A 23,038-nucleotide genomic window follows, 5' to 3' on the forward strand; every position below is an offset into this window, starting at 1 on the left:
GGGTGCCGTTGCCTTTTCCACAGTCGAGCCTAATCGTGTTACAGTGCTTTGAGATAATGATCTAGATCACACACGCACGCACGCACGCACACACACACTGACCTGCATGTCATACTCCTCAACGCTCCGTTGGCATGGGCGGCCATGCGTGCCACTCCGGCTGTGTTTTGGCGTTTTCGCAGTGTGTTTCTAAGAGCTTGATGGCTTTAGTTACCTACAGAAATGTGTGTGTGCGTAGGTACACGCAGGTATTCATGTGCAGAAGAATGCCTTTCGTTGCTGTTGTGTAAGAGAGGAGATTTTTTTTTTTTGCATTGCTACAGGTAGGCGTTTTCAGAGCGTTGTGATAGGAGAAATGCTTTTCTCTGATGTGATTGTGCGTCAGTGAGTAGTTTAGGCTGGTAAGTGTGTGTGGCATGGGAGATGTTTCCTTGTGTAATACAGCCTTGCTGTATGGAGTGTGTCTTTGTGTCAGTTTGCGTGTGTTGCGTGTGGAGCTGTCTGTGTATATTTTGTAGGTGGACTCTAAAGGGCTGAAACACTCATAGAGACCCACAGGTTCTGGTTCCCCCACTTTGACAACATCACCATCAACTTCTACAACAGAAAATAACAACAAAATAACAGAAAACGGATATTTTGGCCCCTCCGTTTTCAAAAATAACATCGTGCACACAACATCATTTTCAAAAATGTTGTTGTTTATATGAACCCGGATAAATACGCCGTTGAGTGCATCATAACTATGCCAAACCTATGGACGCAAGCGTAAACGTAGGCCGCTCACATGACGTTAAGTATTTTCAGTCGCATGTTGTGATGTTTTGGAAAACGGCGTTTAACCCTGTTTACACGCCGACAAATAACCGGCGTTTTCAGAAATCTCCACTTTGGCCGGAGTTTTTAAAAATGATCGTTGTCCGTGAAAAAAACTCAGTTTGCGTGTAAACGAGAGGCCAAACCGAATGAAAACATATGCGTATTCTCTAAGTGTAAGCGTAGCCTAAGATGCCCCTTTCAGCCCCAATCATGACACTCTCACCTGCTACCAATGAGCCTGATTACCTGTGGAGTGATCCAAACAGGTGTTTTTGGAGCATTCATCAGCTTTCCCAGTCTTTTGCCAACCTGTTTGAAACATGTTGCTGGCATCAAATTCAGAATAAGCACATATTTACAGAAATCAATGAAGTTGGTGAGGTAAAACATTAAATCCATTTTCTTTGTACTGTTTTCAATTGAGGAAAAAAAGGATCAGCAAATTATCACCTCTTTTTTTCTCTGTTTTTTGTAGCGTCCCAACTTTTTTTTAGAGTCAGGGTTGTATCACAGATGCATAGTTTCTTATAACGTTTTTTTTTTATTTTCGTTCATGAGAAAGCAGCTTTAGCAGAACTGTCAACAGTATTTTGTGGTCTCCAAAATGCCTTCAGGAACTAAGAAAACATCCTTGTTTTATAACTGACCGCTGTGCATTTTTCAGTTTATCCAATCTGTTTTAGAAAGGCTTTTTTAAGCTCAAGGCTGGAAATTTTTCTTCAGCCATGTTGGACCATGAACTCCTTCATTTGAAATATAAACATGAAAATCTTCAAAATTTGGTCAGATCCAGAGCCCAGACCCCAATTTTATATCTGCCGCCATGTTGAAAAAATATTTCCATTTTGTAATTGTTTCCATGCACTTAAGTAATAATACTACAATATTTTAGCATGTAATTTACATGTTTTTTTCTTTTTACCTGCAGCAGACATGTAGTATATATGACACATGGATCACCCTGGGCCTTAACAAGAGGAGGCTTGTTTCTGTACTTTGCATCAACCTTTCTCACAGTTCATTCCGATATCAGCATTGTTACTAAATTATGTATGTGGTTCTCTACTCAAGTGTTAACGTATTATTCTTTGAATCCGTCTTTAGCAGAGCTCCAGTAATGGAGCTCCAGAGAGCCACAAGGTGGAAGGCGGCTCCGTCAGCCCAGAGGCGGTGGAGGAGCAGCGGGTGGTGGATGGCAAGCGTGCTGGCCGGGACCCAGACACCCGCTCAGTGTCCCTGCTAGAGCAGAAACGCAAGGTGGTGTCCTCCAGCATCGATGTCCCTCACGCCAGGTAGGTCTTGGTGTTGTGTTTGTATTGTGCGTGTGTGTGTGTGTGTTTGTGTGTGTGGACCAGTTCTCTGACAGTGAGACTCTGATTCCTGTCCTTGAGGGAGTTAAGGACCGGGTTCATACATGCAAAGTTCGTTGAAGGTTTATGACACAGATATGTCATCTCATAAATAGGACAGAGTTTATATGATCTGATCTCCCATTTTCTCATCTGATCGTCATAGCCATTTTGGCAGACCACTGAAGGTAATTTAATATATATGTATGTCTGTGTGTATATAATACCTGTATATTATCATGCCATCATACATGTTGCACTGCACGTCAATGGTTTCAGTATGTTGGAATCAAAGTATTCATCCCTGTCCCACATATTTAAGGGTTGTGTGCAGAATGTCATTTTTGGAAGAATCCTATTCTGTTGCCTTAACTTGCTGGAGCAATTATGGTTATGGTTATTTAAATGGCATGCCTCTGGTGGTTTCCCAAATTGTAAAAGTGGTGCAACATGGATTCAAGGCCATGAGAGTCAACTAACATAGTAAATCGCATCAGTTACCCTCCTGCATGTGTTTCTTGCTTCATAGTGAAGACAGTATGGACTTACACATGCGGTAGCCTCACAGCCAAGATAGACATAAGAGGAAATGTTCTTGAGATTTGTGTGGGAGAGCAGCTATTGCTCTGGTTTTATTGTTGTTTTATTGAAAGCAGGAAACTGGATCCATCTGATCTGGCAATATATAACACAGATCCCTATACAAATGAAAACATTTATTATGTTATGATGCATGAGATGTTCCCTCACACATTGACTGATTCTCTTTACGCAACACATGCAAATATATTATTTTAAGATGGTCAGCATAATCCACCGCTGAAGCTGGTCCACAATGGGGCAGTTAAACATTAATAGGCAGCAGCACATGGCAGTGAAGAGCCACCCAGTAAAGAAACAACACTATTTCACTATTAAACGTGAAACGCTAATACCTTGTAAAGCACCACACCGTTATCAAGCATCAGTCCCCATAACTTGTCCTCATGCTGTCCATTGAGTCCAATCAATGGCAACTTCCGGAAAAGTCCAGTAAAATGTCGCCCATTTGAGCAGCTTTATCACCTTGTTCGCAGCCCCTGTTTTGAATTTAATAGTTATTTGTTGATGAGTCATTGATTTGGCTCTGTGTTGTTTCCCATCAAGAGGAAAAATCTCTTTTTAAATTAAATCCATTCCATGGATTAGACAGATGTTTTACACCTGTCCCACTATTATTACCTCCTTGCATAGTGATTGCCATGCTATTGATATTTATATGGTTATTGTAGAATGGCTTATTGATCATCTCAATGCCTTTGCACAAGTTCAGCTTGTCTCCTCAGCTCAGGGACAATCAGTACATAAACCAAGCCCCTGTTTATCCCCCTAATGAGACCACATACAACAACAAACCCACTGGGTATGTCTTATAGATCAGAATTTATCCTCAGCATACAGTAATCCTGATATAACGGTTAGGAGAAACCACAACCACTTTCCAGTTATTAGTTTGGGCACCCACACAGCATTTCAGTAACCCACCCAAGTTGTCTCCCCAGCCAAAATTCCATCAGGAATGTGCCGGAGTATGTTTATATTTTGCCTGCTCAGGCATCTTTGAAACATCATTAGTGTGTGAATTGTCAGCCAAAACCCCCAGCTTAAGGTGAAGCAACCGAAGACAAAGGTGAGGTTTGCTTTTGGATCTTTATCTCGTATCCACATGTATTAATTGTTGCTGGGTCTTGGGCAGCCATGACGAGCAAACATCCAAAGCCTTTGGCGTGGCGCACGAGCTGAGAAGCTGTGAGTGTGTTTGGAGGTTTTTAATGTGCGTTTCAATAGTGCTGACACAAGCTGAGCTTTATCTTTCCTCTTCTGTAACGCTATCGCTAATTCAGTCATCTCCCGTCAGGTAAAGAGAAAAACAGTAACTGGAGGTATGTGAAGGCCATGTGTAGAGAGGAAGCCCTTTGAACAATCAAGGACATCCCGCGTGTGTATGTTTGAGTGTTCAATACATGGTGTTACAATTAAAGTGTTAGTTTAATGCTATCCTATTTCTACTTTGACCTCCCATGCGGCATCTACCTGTTTTTTTTGTGTGTGCCCGACAATCTAGTTTCCATAACTGAGATTAAAAAACGGGGTGTTATTAGGAGTTACACCGAACTCTCTTATTACGTGTTTCGCGCTTTGAAATGTCCTCGTCACTGAAGTTCAGCCAGTTCATCTCTTCTTAGTGTCATAAGCTTTTTTATGCGTTAATGAAAAGTCCAATTTCTAGCTAACAGCACGCACTTGACATCTAATTATTTTGCGTTAAGCAGTTCAAAGCCTGCTCCTCAGAATCCAGAGATCTGTTGTGCTTGTCAAGTGCTAAATCAAACCGACTGCAAAGCCATATTTAAAAAAAACAGGCCAATTTATAAAGCGTGCTCACACAATCAGGAGCATGGAAAGTTCATTCTGACACATTTCAGGTGCAGATATGAGCCCGAGCTGCTTTCTCAGATATTGCTATAGTGACGTCTTCAGCGCACAGTGCCATTATTGCCTTAAGATTAAGATCCATGCCTCTCATCCTCTGCACACCTGCGACCGATTTTCAGCCTTGCTCCGGCACTGGGGAAGAAATGGCGTCGCCACTGACCGCAAAGTAACGTTTATCTGTAATGGAGACAAGGAGGGAGGGGAGGGAGGCTTGGAGGGATGCTGGAAAGGGAGTAACAAGGAAAAGGAGTGAAGGAAATGTATGTGTGTGGAGAGGAGGACAAGAGGGTAAAGGAGATGGCGTGTGTGAGAGTGTGTAGCTGTGAGGATAACGGCAAAAGAGAGAGAGAGAGAGAATGATGCCTGAGGATTTTTTTTTTTTTTTTTTTTCAGAGCAAACTCTCCAGAGAAGTCTGACCTTGAGGTTGTTAATTGCACTCTCAAAAGTTCCCTCTCTGCTGGTGATTTACCAAGAAAATGTCTGGCTGTTTGATGGCTCTCCAGGTCCCTTGTAACCCAGATAGAATAGGTTTCCTACCTCACTGGGAGTCACCGAAGTACCCCAATGCCTCATCTGCAATCATTGGGAAAATAGAGGAAAAATGACATTGTGTCATATAGATGTTAGACCTGGGGGGTTTGTGTAGCTACATTATATGGTTCTGTCAGCCGGTCCGGCTCTCATTACTTTATCGAGTAGCCTCCTTCATCGTATTTGTTTACAGCACATTTACTTTGCCCGCATTTTGTCAGATGTTGCTCTAAGAATCAATAGGTGTCAGTCCATGATTGACCTATTTTCTGCATGGCCCCAACTCCCAAATGCCCAGAGAAATGGTTTCCTTTATGAAATGCTGTTTTTTAAATGTGCTGTGTCTTGAAATACAGAGGCAGGAGTTGCTCGCGGTGGCAGATTTCTGATTTGTTTACGCCGTATTTATCGTACGAGTCTCTCTTTGCTGAACGTTCAGACGTCTCTACACATTGTCAGGCCCTGGTCTTAGCCAGCTCCTGGGCCCTCTCCTTCCTCCGAGGGCTTATGTTTTCTCTATGCAGGAAACACTCAATTGTAACAAGAGCTGGCGGGGGCAGACCAGTGGAAACGAATGGCTTGGCTTTTGACAAATAGCATTCTGGAGTCTAATTGCTAGCAGGGGAAGTGAAGTATAACCTTAGTTGAAGGGGAAATCAAGAGAGTGCTGGGCTTATTATTGCAAAACCCAAAAAACAGCAGATCTGAGGGTTCAAATCTTCTCCTCAGACCGCCAGCAGTCCATCTTCCTTTTCTAGCATAAACTGAGGTTATTCACGTTTCTGAAAATAACTGGGTCCCTCGATGACCCTATTTGATGTTGTAATTTCTTGTTTTTTGTACCCAAGTCCAACACAATGACCAGTTTGATTCATGATAACTGAGGACCATGCCAGGTAGCTGTAATTTAAAGTGAGGAGGCTGGTGGCATTGGGCTGACTTCAAAACCCAATTCTGTGCCAAAACGAAACTGTTGGTTATTGTTGATGATTTTTATTGTTGATCAGTGTGCTTGCAGTTCACTGTGCTGAGCCAACCATGTGTTCCACACTCGGAGCCTGGCGCATCAGCCAACTCAGACATGGAACGGGGCCAAAGACTCCCCAACCAATGCAAAAAGAGGCCCAAAAGGACTGTCAAATTATCATTTGTCCTTTGATAAAGTATCATGGCTTCATAATCCGCTTGTTTTCCCTCTGTTGGTGGTTTCGGTTGTTTTATGGTCACTTCTTACCTTTTTGGAACACTGTTACCAACATTACTCCTTTTGCACAATGTGTTTTTGTGTTTGTGGCGAAGGAGGGCGTTTGAGTTTCGAAATGAGCGAAAGGAGGAGGAGGAGGAGGAGGAGGAGGAGGAGGATGGGGCGTGTTCGTGAGAGCACTGTGGGATCTCCAGAGAGTGAGTGACAGAGAGAAAGAGTGAGAGAGATGCTCAGGGTTTGCCAAAGAAAACAGTTTTTCCTGGTTTGGATGCCAGTGGAGTTCAGAAACCATGCGATTACCATCTGAAAAGACATCTCTCTCTCTCTCTCTCTCTCTCTCTCTCTCTCTCTCTCTCTCTCTCTCATTCACGGTCTCACTCTCCCAGACTATCTGATTGTACACTGAGGTTTTTTCCTGTAGCAATTAACTTGACCAAACCCAGTGTGTTGACAGAATATTCTGTTAAACTATATCAGATTGGCCCAACTACACACAGCTAAAAATATCAAACAGAAATGTGCTTGTATTTATATATGAAGAGGACATTGCTCAACATGTGTAATGGAGGGTTCTTGTTTTTTAGCCACTATATTGGTTCCCAAACGTTAAGGAATTTGTTAAAACTTCTGCAGGCAGTGTTTTGTGAAGGAAATTGATTTAGCTGCATTGTTGGAAGAAAAACAGCAAACAGGTGGTTTTAAAACAGACGTTAATGGGTCCATCCAATGCACTAGCTAGCTAACTAACTAGTTAGCTTTGGTGTAGTGTGCAAAAGCTGAATAGTGACCGGAAATACAGAGTTCTTTTCAAAAAGAACTAAATAAGGTTGGTTAAAGTGTGAACTACAATAAAGACAGGTCTTAGAGTAGGTTTTAAGAAGGGATTTAAATGAATGTACGGATTTAACCAGCATGAGCTCATCACAACAGGTTGTGCCATTGTCTGGGAGGCCTGAGGGGAAAAGCCTGATGTTTTCAATGTCGGCTTTACACCAAAGCTGGGGTCCAGAGTCCGGCTCATATGAGGTTAAAATGTCTGTGAATCATATCTTGGTACCAGGTGTTCGCACGTTTTAAAAGGGATCCGCAAAATCTTCAATATCAATTCCGGGAGTATCAAATCACCAGTGCAAACATGCTAAAATTAGAGTTATACGATCTCATTTTGCTCAGGGTTGCACGTTAACTGCCATGTGCGCCAATCTCTAACCTCCTATTTTCTGTCCTTATTGTCTCAGTGTAATATAACTCAGTGTAATAGGACAAAATGAGATCTTCTCCGTGGTGGAGAAGAATAAATGCACAGGAGAAAACCAGATGAGATAAAAAGCACCTTCTGTGGCGTACATTGTCACTGCGATTTTCCAGCATGAAGGATTTTTTTGAGGGAGCTTCTCATTCAACAGTGGTCTGTGTGAATTACTTAAATGTCATATCAGTGTTTATTGGCTCTTTCCGCCTCCACTTGGTTTGCTCCATTTAACAGGATTCACCAGAGTTTGCTTTGTTGAAGGCTTGAAAACCACCTCATACTGAATCTCTAATCTCACACAGGACTGTTGAGTATTCATAGACCCACCCCACCCAGCTGTTAACTCAGCTTTAGATTTATTGCTCGCAGACTAATCAAAGACAAAGCCCTCACTCTTTGTCAATACCCCTGGCACACTGGTGGGAGCCGCATCGAGTTTGGTCCACGCCGGCATTCGACAGGTTCTGGCTCCCGAGGAAACGACCACCTGTGATGCTGCAGGAGCGGAATTGTGAGTTTAAATTTATATGCAAATTGGCTCTTTAATTAAGCGTGCTGAATATCAGTGAGCGCGTGAGTGAGGGAATGGTTAACTGTGGATTACTAGATGGTCGGCCAAATGTCCCTGCAATCTTTTGCCAAAGAGCTGGACGGTGGCAGGCGTGTGTAGGCGATGAGTGTGTTGTTGTGATCTCAGTCCAGGATTTACATTCACTTTAAAGAGGTTTCAAGTTCATCGGAGTACAGCTGGCACACTAATTACAGCATCAGTTATTGAGGATAGCAAGATTGTCTTCACATCTGTACCATGTTTTACATCGAAGGCTCTCCTCATGCAGTTTAAATGAAATCCACAGTGACTACAATTTATCTAAATAACGTTTTTGACACTCTAAAAGTCGTGCGCTGATTACGTTAACGCTAGCAGCGGAAGTGACTCATCATGTGTAACATTCATTTTGGAGCCATCAGCAAAAATCTATTTGCAAGTTATTGAAGTCATAAATAAACACAATGCTGCTTCGTAGGACTTTGAACACTCATTATGGCTGTCAAGGGAGCGTGGCAAAATGTGTCGGCCTGACAGCACCGATGTCATGAATCAACAGACGAATCAATCTAAAGCCTCACATAAAATGTCACTAGTATGCTAATTTGTCCTACATTGTTGTTGTTGTATCTGTAAGGTAGTTTTGTGTTCAATCATCCCCTGCCTGCTATCTATAATGCATAGTGCACAGCCTCAAAGCCTATGTTTATGTGACAGTGGGCTCTGTGGGCCCTCTGCTGCTTCGGACTAATCCATAGTCCCCAGCTTTAATGGACTGATGGCACAGAGTGCAGCAAGGGGAGAAAAGCTCTAATTGATTCTATCGACGGACGTGCATTACGGTCATCTATGGTATATATACGAGGTAGTACTAATTGACGGCAGTGTCAAGTGTCACATCGCATCCAAACAGAAGCTCTAATGAGGAAGTGAAATTAGTGCATCTTCAGCTGAACATGTGTTCTGTTCGGTCTAATGTGAGAGTTTACCAGAACTGAGCACTTCAATCAGCAAATACAGTGTTACAGTTAGAAATAATGAGGAATGACAGGAATGCCTTTCACAAGGTTCCACCTTGTCGTGCTATATGTTATTGAACATTGTGATAATGTTTGGAAACTTTGATCACAATTCAAATGATCTTAGTTTATTGATTATAGACACATGAGAATGCCGTTATGAAGCATCTTCGACTGAAAATGTTGAAACATGGCCAAAATTGTTTAGCTTTCTTTATGTGCTGCATGCAAATTATCGTTTGAAACTTGCAATTCAATTTGATCACTTGTTTTTTACGTGTTTTTCAATTAAATTGAAGTCAGCTTGTTTTCAAGATGAGTTTTTAATTTGTTTTGTAACTAATGCACAAAAGACAAAATTTTGTTTGTGTTTCTTAGTACAGTTAACAACAACAAATGCTGTGCAACCTTGATTTCAAAACAGTTGGCATTCTGCATAAAACATAAATAAAAACAGAATGCAATCATTTGCAGATGACCTGTGTTTACTGGTTTTATAGTGTTCCTGACGTCATGTTGTACTATCCTTTATACGCTCACCTGTTACCAGTGAACCTGATTACCTGTGGGATGCTCCAAACAGGTGTTTTTGGAGCATTCATTAACTTTCCCAGTCTTTTGTTGCTCCTGTCCCAACCTGTTTGAAACGTATTGTTGGCACTAAATTCAAAATAAGTGTATTTACAACAATCAATGCATTTGATGAGGTAAAGCATTAAATGTATTGTCTTTGCACTGCTTTTGGTTGAGTCTATGTCAAAAGTTGTTGCATTTTGTTTTATTTATCTTTTACACAGCATACTGACTTTTTTGGAATCACGGTTGTCCGCAATAGAGAGAAAAAAAGCACAAAACTGCACATAGAAATCACAAATATTGAGTACAGAATATTCAGCATACAGATTGCCAGTAGAATAATTGTGCACTTCCTGCCATAATTTAGTATTAATATTACTGAACTGACCCATGCAACATTTTGGTTTGGGGCAAAGACACAGTGACTCCGCGGGGAGGCGACGTGCTTCTCAAGTGTAACCTATTAAAAAACAAACCCAGCCCTGCAGAAGTTCTTTCTCCCCACATTATTTCTAATTATGGCCATCAATTTTGAAGCTCCATTGACCGGTCTGTTTTGAATTATTGATATCTGTCAGGCTGACAGGCTTTATTAATTAAAATGGAGATGTACTAATTAAGAGCACGGCATGAGGGTGTCATAATTGTAGCCCCGTTTTAATTTGAGTGTCGCTCATCAATTTTATCGCGGTTTAGCAGAGTGGGCGCGGTGTGACGGAGGGGTGGGTGCAGGCAGGGTGGAGGTGCCCTCATCTGACATGTGTGTGATTGTGTGTGTGTTTCAGTACACGTGCGCTAGCCATCATTTGATACCATTCCACTTTCCAGATTGTCAGCACCGCCTGCTTTAAAGACCAGATGTTATAATGACTTCGTTTCTTTGTGCACGACAGTTTGCATGAGAGCATTAATTATTCTTTGTCATAATCCGAGGAGATAAGTGCAAATTAAATTCAAAGACAGGCTCATCCAACAACAGAACATATCACTTCCTCCCATGAGCTGCTCGCCACATATTTACGATGTGGGCACCACTTAAATGTGCTTTTAATAGATTGAGAAGCTGGATAGATTTCCAAAGAAGTGATCTGAAAAAGTAGTTTTTGTGCGTTTTAGTAACTTGTCTTAGTCTCATGCAGACACACGTTTTAAAAGGGAACAATGTGATTCCTTCCAAACACTCCCCCAGATGATTTTCTGGTCTTGGAATGAAACGTGGAAAAATGCTGTGAAGTAACGTGACTGCCAAGCAGTTTAGTATGGCTTGTTTAATACGGTTCAGTACATCTGTTTATCAGAGTACTCGTCTGTGTGTGTATTCACTTAATCTAACTTTTAGATATTTGCAGGGATGTATGGAGTATTATATGATTAATACACCAGTGGCATTTTTCTCTGCCTCGCATGCTGAGAGCCCGGCCCCCCTCTGAGTCATATCGGGTCAGAACACAGGTGTCTCTGCTTTGTAAAGAAATGTTGGACTGTGCGGTCACTCATCTTGCCACTGGTCTTCCGGGTCCCTCAAGCAATGCTTTTACCACCTTCGATCCTGTCAATAGTGTCTGTACTGTGTACTGGTGTCATTGATAATGAAAGGACACCAATTACCTGCCTATTAGCCATTGGAAGGACAGAATGTAATGGCATCCTGCTGGAGAATTAACCTTGAATCCTCCCGCCGCCCTTGTCAAGAGAACCTGTGTTGCAAATATTAAGTAAACATCAATTGGTTTTCAAAATGTTTACACCAGGCAGCAGCAGGCAGGATAAAGTTAATGTCCGCTTCAACTGATTGAGACATTTGGATTCACACATACAGCTTGGCCGGTTAATGTCTGGAAAAGTTGCGGGTGGTGGTGCATGTGTGAGTACGGCTCATGATGCCTGCACTAGTGTTAATTCCCAGATGTGGTATGAATCCACCTTCTGGACTAACAGATGTAGAAAAGATATTTACACCACGGGAGAGGCTATAATGTGTTTAGTGTGGTGGCATGTAATTTCACCTCCAAGAGAGCAAAAAGACTTTTCACACAAGCTGCAGTCGAACAGACTTGAAGTGGCGACCGTGTGATGCTCATCAGAAGACCTTTCAGCACAGATTCGCTTGATTTACCGTTAATTCTCCGCCAGTATCATGTTTAATGACAGGAATAACATCGAGGCTACAAGAAGTGATACATCTATTTGACATGCAGCATCTCAACATTTGGCATCTTCCAAATTTTGCTCAGCACTGTTGAGTCCACTGCACAGTTAGATAAGCCAGACATTTAGTCAAAACTATCCCACAGATGTCTTCCTCAACAAAAAGACCTTCTGTTGTGAGGAGGGAGCGATAAAGTTAATTGAAAGTTAGCCATTCGTTAGTCTGACATCTAACAGCCATCTGCTGAGGCCGATCTACATAAATTGTGCCCGAATAGGACAACAGTGAAATATCCTCTTACTTCATAATCCAATAAGGCGTCTCCTTGGTCTTTGGTGTCTCCAGTAAGATCTAAAGCTGCGAGTAGGCAGTAGACCAGAACTGTAAATCAGAGATTAAGCACTTCCAAAAGAAAATTTAAAAGGTAATCCATCATCTGTTTGCTTTCCAGCTCACGCACTCGGCCACTTGTGTGTACAGTACAGCCTGACAAAGAGAAACGGAGATGGCAGCTACTTTATAGGGTTGACTTGAGGTGTACTGAAGCATATAGTTTGAAATTTGGCAAAGCGATACTTGTTTACGCCTAATTATTATGATTGTTTCTCGGGCCCTTGTGACTTTCCCCCAGAAATCATCATGACATTTAAAAGCCTTGAAATGCATAAACCCCCTTTTTGTGGTGCTCAAACTGTCAAACTTTAAATGGTGGACCCCAGCTGCTTCATAAACGTACCCAATCATAATTGGCCCTTGCCACAACCCACCCAACCTTTCAAATAAGATAAAGCTTCGACTGATGTTTCTCTTCTCTGTGGGGGTCCCGTGTAATATTCTCTCTCTGCCTCTTTTACACACACTCACTTTCTCTTTGTCTCCCTCTTTCTGTCCGCCGTCCTTTGTTCTTCAAAGACATTTATCATTAGCTTCACTGGCTTCACCTGCGAGCTGGCTTGCACTGGCATGGCGACTACACACATGCACATGGACACACACACACACACACACGCACCTGAAGATAAAGGTTAGTTTTTCACTGTTCTTCTTATCTTCAGGTTGTCCCTTGTCGCTGTACAGAACAGCTTGTAAGGGGGTAAACAGTCAGCCGTGGCACCTTTTAGCTTGGGGGGTTGATTGTGTGTGTGTGCGCGTTTGTGTGCGAGTGTGTGTGTGTCTACACATTCGGGGTGGTGTTGGAATCCAGAAGACAGCTGGTACTGTACAGCCCCCTCAACCCCCATTAGGAGAGGTTGTTCAGACCATCTCCTGTTTTTCTCAACACACACACACACACACACACACACACCACCCCCACCATCATAGAGCTCTTAATATCAACAAGGCAGCAGTTTGCCTGAACTACAGATTTGTCACCTCCCTCCCTCCATTCTCTCTCGCATCCCTCCCTGTAAACAATGGGAGCCAGTTGCTTCGGTCACATGGGCTACAGGCATCTGCAGACGAGCTTGTTATTGTTTTGATTTGGGTTCCACATGCTGAATTTGACTCCCATGTGAGCGGGACAGAGTGTGTGTGTGTGAGTGTGTGTGCAATCATTTTAGGGGTTTGGGTCGGGTGGGACTGCAGTGTTCTGCCAAACTCAAGGGCTGCCTTCAGAACTTTGAGTCTGTATTTGTGTGTGCGCATGTGAGGTTTTGGCAGCATTACCTCACTATGAGCTGAAAATGGAAGTGTTTACCAGGGTCTCTCTCTCTCTCTCTCTCTCTCTCTCTCTCTCTCTCTCTCTCTCTCTCTCTCTCTCTCTCTCTCTCTCTCTCTCTCTCTTTCTCTCACTCTCTCTCTTTCTCTCACTCTCTCACAGTCTCGATGGAGAGAAACATAACACCCCCCATAGACACGCATTAAAGCATTTTCTGGAGTTTAGGCCTGCAAACATTATATGCACACATGCATACACAGCCATACTCTGCCATATAGCATGCATAATTTATGACCTCCCATTGACATCTATGTAAACACGGTGCTTCCTTCAGCTGCTCTGTAGTTGCTCTTTGTTGGATACTTTCATCCAGCAACAACTTAGCTCAAGAAAGTCGTCGTTTTTATTTCCTCTGCTGACTTGGGCCATATTGCATGTCAGTTAAAGCCGCAGTTTTCATCAATCCAAATACGGTTGTGCAGTCTATTTTGTATTTATTGTGTAGCACATGTCAAAATGATGTCAGGGTTTTATTTGCAAAGCTGTGTAACTCTTTTGTTGTCTGCGCTGAAGTGCTTGGAAAACGTTAAATTTGATTGCCAATGTAATATTTTCTATTGGATTAGAGTCTCGCTGTGGTAAGAAATAATGCCCTTCACTGAAGCAAAGAGCAAACTGAAAGCCTCCTCCTCTTCCTCCCTGTCTGCCTTTGTTTCCTCCCTGTTTTGTCTGTGTTTCTCCCACTTACAGCGCACTTTTCCCTCTCACTATCCACTTCTTTTTCTCCCTCTTTTATTCTTTCAGTCTCCCTCTCGTTGCCCACTTTGCCCCAGATGGCTGAATCAGCTTTCTAATGTTGCTTTCCACCTTCGCTCTTCCTTCCAGTCCCTTTTCTCCCTTTCTCCTGCTTTCACTGCTGTATTCTATCTTGCTTTCTCCATCTCCGCTTTCCCGCTCATTCCCCCCTTCGTTCCCCCATGATCAGTGTCTCTTCCACCCTCCCACACTTTAGCCCTCCCTCTCTTCCTTTGTCTCCTCTCTGCTCTGCCTGGTCTGTGTGTGTGTGTGTGTGTGTGTGTGTGTGTGTGTGTGTGTGTGTGTGTGTGTGTGTGTGTGTGTGTGTGTGTGTGTGTGTGTGTGTGTGTGTGTGTGTGTGTGTGTGTGTGTGTGTGTGTGTGTGTGTGTGTGTGTGTGTGTGTGTGTGTGTGTGTGTGTGTGTGTGGCTGTGTTTTTCTTCTGACTGACAGAGAGAGATGTTAACCCACTACTCAGCTATATGCTGGTGCTGTACAATAGGCAGTGTGGCTAACTTGCACTAGCATATGAAATCAGTGGCAGCAACCGCATTGAGGTAAGTATAAGTTGTTTATCTGAGCTTTCTCTCACAAACAAACTTGTGTCAAATCTTGTCCCCAAAACAAACAAAAATCTGAAACCTGCCTGCGCATTCCTCATATTTTCACTACTGTCCAATAAGGGAAATTTAGTTACCATGTAGAAAATAGCTGTGATTACAGAAATCAACATGCAGTTTACTGAACTTGCATACAGATTCCATACACACCAAACACACCCACACATACACATTTCCAATTATGTATGCAAATATGCCAGTCATTTGCAGTTAACCCCCACAGGAAGGGTTAATGATTAATGATGGGTGCACAATCACACATTTACAAGTGACTATGATATCGCAGACAGATAGACAGCAAAGAGGCTTCAGTTGTGTTTCATGTTAGCTACAATCCACCTTTGTTTTGCTTTTGTTTACATTTTCAATGCAGACAGTTGTAAGCGAAGGCATGCAGCATCGACCCAAATCCTAAGTGACAATTGGCACGTTGGCTGGCTGAAACTGTCCGTCAATTTGCCGCCTCGCCTGCGGCTGCTGCGAGCATTCGCGCTGAAGACGTGCATGGCATACTGACACACACACACACACACACACACACACACACACACACACACACACACACACACACACACAGGTGGTGGGAGTGCAACTCCGGAGATATATTTATGCTAGCTTTAGGGTTTTATTTGTGCAGTTTCCTGTTGTGCTGTTATGTTTTCTGTTAGAGTTCGTAATTGGAGCCACATTGAAAAATCCCTTTGAATTTGTGCTGCACACAAAGGTGCATGCTTTGAAGAATGCTGATGTCCTACACAATAAAGAATAACAATGCTACTGTAATGTGAAGCATTTGTACTTGTTTGTGGGACCTAGTGGTTCTTAGGACACCTGCTGTTTCTGTCAGCACCCCCATGCCTCTGTCTGTTCTTTTGTGCCATTATACGTTTCAAAAGTCAAGTGTATACACTGTTATGGGGGTTCATTTCCACTGCAGACACGTTTCAAACTCTGCTTTGTGTCCCCCCACCCTCAACTAAGAATGTGAGTGAATTGCTAAACCTGATTTCAGTGGTGTCATCTTACTGGCCCATGCTCTGTTGGACATAAAAATTCAAGTATGCTCATCTGCTCCAACACACAAGGAGAGGAGGGAAAGCAGTCATCAGCAGCCTTTTCTGTCACTGCTGCATGTTTACGTACGTGGATTTGCAGTAACCTGGTTACTGAAATGCATGTGAACACACAATTAAGCACATGAACAGCAGCAAGCGCTAGTAGGACTGGTAGGGCTTACCTCTTCAGAGGAAATATGTTGTTATACTAAAGATCGATGGCAGAATATACATAAACAAAAGCTGAGAGCCGAAGATGCTGTTTTTTATGCTAAAACCATATTTCACAGACTTTATTGACTGAAGTCTTTGCTTTGTTCTTGTGAATACAGCCACAACAACATCTATCTGTCCTTACCGTGACACTAAATTTGATGTTTGCTAGGGTTCATGTATACCAATACAAAATAAGATGTTATTATGAAAAGATGATTTGACAAGTGTTAATTTCAAAGTGCATCTAAATGCACACGCATTGCTTGTATTTAGTTGCCTTTAGAAATGTGAGTATGGATGCATCAGTATAGATTCGTATGGGATAATGGAGCAAAGGAGTCTTTGTGTGGACTTGTTGACATGGTTGAGGGGGAAGAAGGAAGGGGTGGGCTCTCTCTCGCTGTCTCTCTCTCTCTACACCTCCCTCTCTCCCCTCTCTCCGTGTTTTCATTTTTTTTGTCACGGCTGTCTCTTCACGCTCAGTGTCACATCCTCATACCACACAGCAGTAAATTAATCAGAGATAATGCTCGCCTGATGGAGACCTCCCCCCCAAAAAAACACACCCTTCCCCTCTCTTTCTCTCTCTCCCTCTCCCTATCTCACTCCCTCCTCCTGTCTCTCTTCTGTCATTCTCTCTCTCCAACACAATTTCCATCACCGAAGAAAGACTCAACATAAAGGTCATCCAGATGCGCTTTCTGTCCTTTACAACAACTGTTTGGGTGCCAGTGGGCATGAAAGGGAAAACAAAGCACCAGGTTACTTTCCTCGGACAAGTCAAGGTTAACAATCGCACAAATGGTGAATAAACTGAGGAGGAAGAGGAGGAATGAGATGAGGAGAGAGTGAAGGGGGAGGGGTGTAAGTAAAAGGCCTTTAGGTAAATGTTGAAGTGGCGGGCAGATCCTTTGTCCTGCCTTAGGGCTGTGTGAGGCGATTGGACCAGCTGATAGGCCTTTTATAATGCCCTCCATCAGCTCAATCTCCAGGGCTTTTATGAGCACCTTCAGCAAACACACACACACACATGCACGCTGATGCACACAGCTACCCCCCTCCCTCCTTCGAGATGTAATTGGGAAAGGGGCCCCTTCCTCCAGTGTGTGTATCGCTCTCCTGGGAGCTGAGTGGCTGGAGGTGTGTATGTAAGTGTGGGTGTGTGTCTGTCTGCTGTGGTTAAAGGCAAGGTGTTTATAATCAAACTCAGCAGTGATAAAAGGGTGCTTGTGTGTGTTTATGTCTGTGTGTATTTACGACACTTATTGGCAGTTTGTGTGCGCGTGTCCAGAGGGCAGGTGGAGAGAAAGGAGCGCCCGGCGACTCGAACTTGTGCTGCTCTCGCGACCCCCATTATCGCTGCTGCTCTTGCCACTAAACACTAATGAACAAACACACACACAGGCGCTGATGAGGTGAAAGGTAGGTGGAGGAGCAGGTTCCCCCTGTCCTTGAGGGAAGACAGGAACGAGAGAAAAATTTGGACGGACGAGACCTTTGGGTAGAGTTGATTGTTCCAACTCAGGCAGCACTTCATGAACCTCCATTAATGGAGAAATGGAGGCATGGGATAAAGACAGGTGAAGGAGAGGAGGGTGTAGAGAGACATAAGAGGACAAGGGATGAAGAGTCGGGGAAGGGGGGGCGGGGGGTAACTCTCATAGCCTTTGTTCACATCAGTGGGTGACCCCTCACTGCTCATACTGACTCTCATACACGTAACATTCACATCTGCCAAGTACCTGTGAGCAGAAACATAAACATCTGGCAGAAAGCGACACACACGCACACACTCATGCACACGTGCACTCACATGAAGCTAAATGAGTAGCTTGGAGCTGTGAGATCCTGTGTATTCCCTGTGCTCATTAGGGCATACAGCAACATCAATTCAGGGAAAGCCCATCACTGTGTGTGTGTGTGTGTGTGTGTGTGTGTGTGTGTGTGTGTGTGTGTGTGTGTGTGTGTGTGTGTGTGTGTGTGTGTGTGTGTGTGTGTGTGTGTGTGTGTGTGTGTGTGTGTGTGTGTGTGTGTGTGTGTGTGTGTGTGTGCGTGCGCGAAGATGGCTTATCCCTGCGCCCAGGTCCAACCCCTCTTTCTTCTTCCATCTCCCTCATCATCATGCTTTGCGTGCCTCCATCATCACACCTGTTATGGCCTTTGTTATCTTTGCATCTTTACAAATGTGCCTCAGGGTTTTGCCTGTACCGTTTAATTTTTGTGACATTGTTGATTTCCTACTTTGTAAGTATTTTGGTGACTTTTTTTGCAGATTCAGGAGAGAAACCTCAAATGGTTGGTTTTGAGTTTGAGCTTTTTATTGTGCTGAATAGCGGCAGACAGGATGTGACTATAGAGAGCTCAGTCAGTGAGTGCACAAAGTTCAAGTAGCAAGATCCACATCGCTGCGTTTTCAAGCTGCAGATATTCATTTGTGCGATGCCCCCTAGCTTTAAAAGAGGAGACAAGATTGCATTTGTTGCTCATGTTTTTCACAGTATCTTTAAACTTGTTTGTCAAGGTGCTTAGCTGATTCAAGGGGAGATTGAGTTCTGAGAAAAGCACACTGAGATGCAATGATAGCACTGTCACAGGGGATTTAGTTCAGTACCTCAAGACACAAGAGGTAAATACAAGCAAAACATATCAAAATGAAACAGCTGGGTGTGGAATGATGCTGTATAATCAATATTGCATACATAAGGTGTAAGCTCCTGTGGTCACTGGACTTTGAACCTGAGGTCAAAAAATATCAAATTCAATTTGCTAGAACTCACCATAGTCTGCACCCTGCAGACAGGAAAACTTCTCTTTCTCATCTACTTACTCTCCATCACCTCACTACATCCATCTAGTTGTTTTTGTTTATCTGCTTCCAAGTGTGTTTCCACCTGCTGTTCTCCTCACCTGCGACTGTAATAATGGATTAAAGGGAACCCTGTTAGTTCTGTGTGTGTGTGTGTGTGTGTGTGTGTGTGTGTGTGTGTGTGTGTGTGTGTGTGTGTGTGTGTCTAGCCTAGAGGCTGGTACATACTCTAAGTTGGACCTCCAACCTATAGCACCAAACTAGGGCATAACCACCAAGTGTGTGTGCGTGCGTGTGTGTGTGTGTCTGTGTGTATGTTCACCCCAAGCCCAAAGGATAGGCTGTATGCAGGAACCCCAACCTATAGTGTGAATCTAGGGCACACTGCTGAAGCGCGCGTGTGTGTGTGTGTGTGTGTGTGTGTGTGTGTGTGTGTGTGTGTGTGTGTGTGTGTGTCAATCAAAGGGTGTATTAAAAGGTAAATTGCAGCGGAGAGAGTGGATGATCAGTTTCCCTCGCTTCTGTCGCTCAAGGGCTTAACTCTGTCTTTATGGATGTGAAATGGGAAGAAATCAGGACTTATATACGTCAACCTGACACACACACACACACACACACACACACACACACACACACACACACACACTCTCACTGAAGACCTGGTTCTCTACCCTGTGGCTGTTTTCTTATATAAACACAGACACACACTACCTGGAGACTTAAATCTTTCATACGCTTACCCATCCCTCTGCCTCAGCCATTTACATGTCGCTAAGCACACCCTTTGTCATGACATGTTTACCTTCGAGTTCAAAGGATATCCATTCATGCAAAATAGGTTAACACCGTATCATAAACAAAGCAGTCCTGCACGCCTCCTTTTACGTCCTTCATTTTATTAGAAATGCAAAAGGAGATGCAGAAACTGGAATATTGCCTAGTTTTATGGTGCTGGAACACCTCTCGGTCAGCAGACCCACTACAAACTGATGTAGAAGATACTTGTGCGGCTTATATGACAACATTTAGCAGCACCATTCAAAAGGTTTGCTGATCCACAACATTCATGAATATATGGTCTAGTTAAATACCTTTTGAGTCCCAAGCACTTGGAGACAATTGCCTGAGTGTTTCAGTGCAGCTCAAAGTCTTTGTGTTCCAGATGATGATGAAAACATTGTTTTAAGCTGTCACAAATAAAAGAAGAAGAAGAAGGAAGAAAGAATCAAGCCTATGGGCTTTTTAAAGCACATTTAATTCTGCATTTGTTTAGCTAACTCTTACATCTAAGTCAAAGTTCCTCCCCTGTGCGTGTCTCTGTTTACATGTATGATCTAATTTCCAATTTTATGTGTGCATGGGTGTACAGTAAGTTTTACGTGTGTGTGCGCGCACATGCTCTCCGTCTCCCAGTGGTGGAGTGTGTAGATGCATAACTAGGCTAAAGAGCAACACAGAGAGAGACTGTTGTTTTTCCCCACTTCTCACTGTGAGACTGGAAATCTGCTTTACTCCAGCATAGGGCGAGGAAGACTAAAAAGCACTCACTAAGAAAATCATATGTGAGAGTGAGGCTATGCGTGTCGGCAGGTCGGTGTCGACTTATTTTATCCATTTACAACATGAAGCGTAACTCATCCAGTCTTGGCGCATTAGAAGCAGAAACGGACAAATGCAAAGCAAAACGTGGATAGACATGCAGTAAAAAGCCATGCCCTCTTGATCTGCAAATAGCTCAGTGTAGCTACCGTGCAGCTGTAACTGCCCGTCTGCAGACGCATGAAGAAGCAACACACATTATACACACACAGAGGGTCTTTGGCTCCATGCCCAGGTAATGTACGCCACACCCTGTTTTGCTCTTACCAGAGGGCGTTCACAACATGGTGTGTGTCTGTTAGAGTTGTTTAAATGAAGTTGTTTAAAAACGGGAACTAACAAACACGGTTTCCATCTGCGCACACTGTCGCTTACTCATGTGTAAAAATGTGTCTGTATATAGCGCCGTATCCTTTACTCAAGTGTGTGTGTTGGTGTGTGTTTGGAGGGCAGATACAAAGAGAGGCAGGCAACTTAAACATGCTAATGCGTAGTGAGCTAATTAGCTGCTAGCAAATGGCGATGATTAGACACAGTGTGGCTCTCAGCAATAATATTGTTGAGTGTTAATGACTTCATCAGCTCTTCTGTTCTATACGTGACAGGCCTTATACATTCAATCAGCTGTTCTCTATGCAGTGCATTATGGCAGACTGTGTGCAGCCTTTTCTTGGCTTTTAAAGATGGTCGTGGTGCTTTTGGGTGGGAGCACAGGTGGTTCCTTCAGGAAAAACAGATTAATCACAAACACAAATTACAAATTTAGAGGAAGACCCATAAACTATTAGATAAAAGACACGTTGCTCTGCCTCTTCTACCAGTGCCTTGTTTGTCATACCTGCAGAACAGTCTGTGTTCTTTTGGGTTTGATTGATATAAACTGTACAAAGCAATTTCTGTTTCCGCCTTTCATCTTGAAAGCTTTGAAAGTCGGCAATATGATGTCTTCATTGCCCTCTCTTTACTAATGAAAGTGAAATCTAGTGGCTAACAGGAAGAAGAAGGAAGAAGTTGGCTCACCCCATCTTCTAGCTTTTGTAGTTAGATCTCATGTTAAGATCCGGTGTTAAAGTATAGGTGATACGCTGTTAGACCTTCGTGTTTGTCATGACATTCATGCAAATAATGCAAAACAATAGAATGCACAGCAGCATACACCAAACAACCATGAATTAGTTATAGATAGGTTCAAATTGGGACAACCTTTCAGTCAAAATTAACGAGGGATTATCTACTACACAGTTGCGTTCATGACAAACTATGTTCAATGAAGCACAAAATTCAATTCATGGTATTTTATAACGGAGGCAGTAATCAGCTGGACCAAAGGTTTGAGTCTGTAGATTTCACACAAAGAAAAACCCATCCTGCTCCAGTTATGTCTGACAATTTATTCCAGGCTTTTCATTATGATCGTGTTTCTCCAAATCAACAAACAAGACGGTTATTAAATTGCTGTAAAATCAATTCCCTATGTGGAGGATAAGTTTATTCTCTGGTCAGATAATGCTCCACCTTTCAGTCCCATTACGTGTTGTAATTAAAAACCAACTTCATCTTGAATGTTTCTGACGTAATGTATCAACAGTTTATCAACTTTGAATGAGGGTATGTTGGCGTTTGTAAGGAGAGGGGATGAGCTTTCAGCAGTGGACGAACACTGATCCAGGCTACAGTTCATCGTAAAGCTCGAGTTACAGTGAATCAGATGGAGGTTTGGCTTCTGCTCTAAGAGCTGAAGCAGAGTCTGCGTGAAGGGAAAGATGCCGGTGGCTCCTATTTCAAGGAGCTGGCTGCCAGGCCAGCACATATGTTGTTATGGCAAGGAAGATGTCTTGGTCCTTTGATTTTTTTTGTGTGTGTGTTTGCATACAGGCAATAGTAACAGATTTAGATTTTGATATCAGTGCCATATTAACATTTTATTTGATCTCTGATACCATAAGTGAAGTTGACAGACTGGTAACCAACCAAACATTCATGTGCTCCATTCATTTTATTCATTCATGGTTCATGTAAAATGAAACATATGGCAATTATAGAAAACACCCGCAAAACAAAATGTAATGTGTTGAATTGAGATTATTCCCTCAATTAAGGCAAAGAATATGAGGAATCACTAAAGAATAGATCATGCATACAAAAATGGAGACTACAGCCATGCTAGCAGGTGTGTTCAGATACACTTAGGCGCAGAGGTGCTTTGAGGTAAATGCTAATGTCAGCTTGCTATACTCAGAGTGACAGTGTTAATGTGCTGATGTTTAGCAGGTACTTAATGTTTAACATGTAATTGTAATGTGTAGGCATGCTAACATCTGCTGATTAGCACTAAACACGATGTAGAAGTGAGAGCTGAGGCT

At 42.9% G+C, this 23,038-nt stretch overlaps 1 protein-coding gene across 2 annotated transcripts in view; it reads left to right on the top strand.

Annotated features, from left to right (window-relative positions):
* znf704 (zinc finger protein 704) overlaps positions 1–23,038 on the top strand; it is a 49,524-nt gene that overhangs the window by 4,385 nt on the left and 22,101 nt on the right. Inside the window, exon 2 of one of the 2 annotated variants that reach the window (XM_070984126.1) lies at positions 1,924–2,111. In XM_070984126.1, the coding sequence (XP_070840227.1) occupies positions 1,924–2,111 (188 nt within the window). The remainder of the gene's footprint in view (positions 1–1,923; positions 2,112–23,038) is intronic. The other variant, XM_070984127.1, reaches the window with a different exon arrangement.

Source organism: Chaetodon trifascialis, chromosome 17 (genome assembly GCF_039877785.1).
Source record: "Chaetodon trifascialis isolate fChaTrf1 chromosome 17, fChaTrf1.hap1, whole genome shotgun sequence".
NCBI lineage: Eukaryota > Metazoa > Chordata > Actinopteri > Chaetodontiformes > Chaetodontidae > Chaetodon > Chaetodon trifascialis.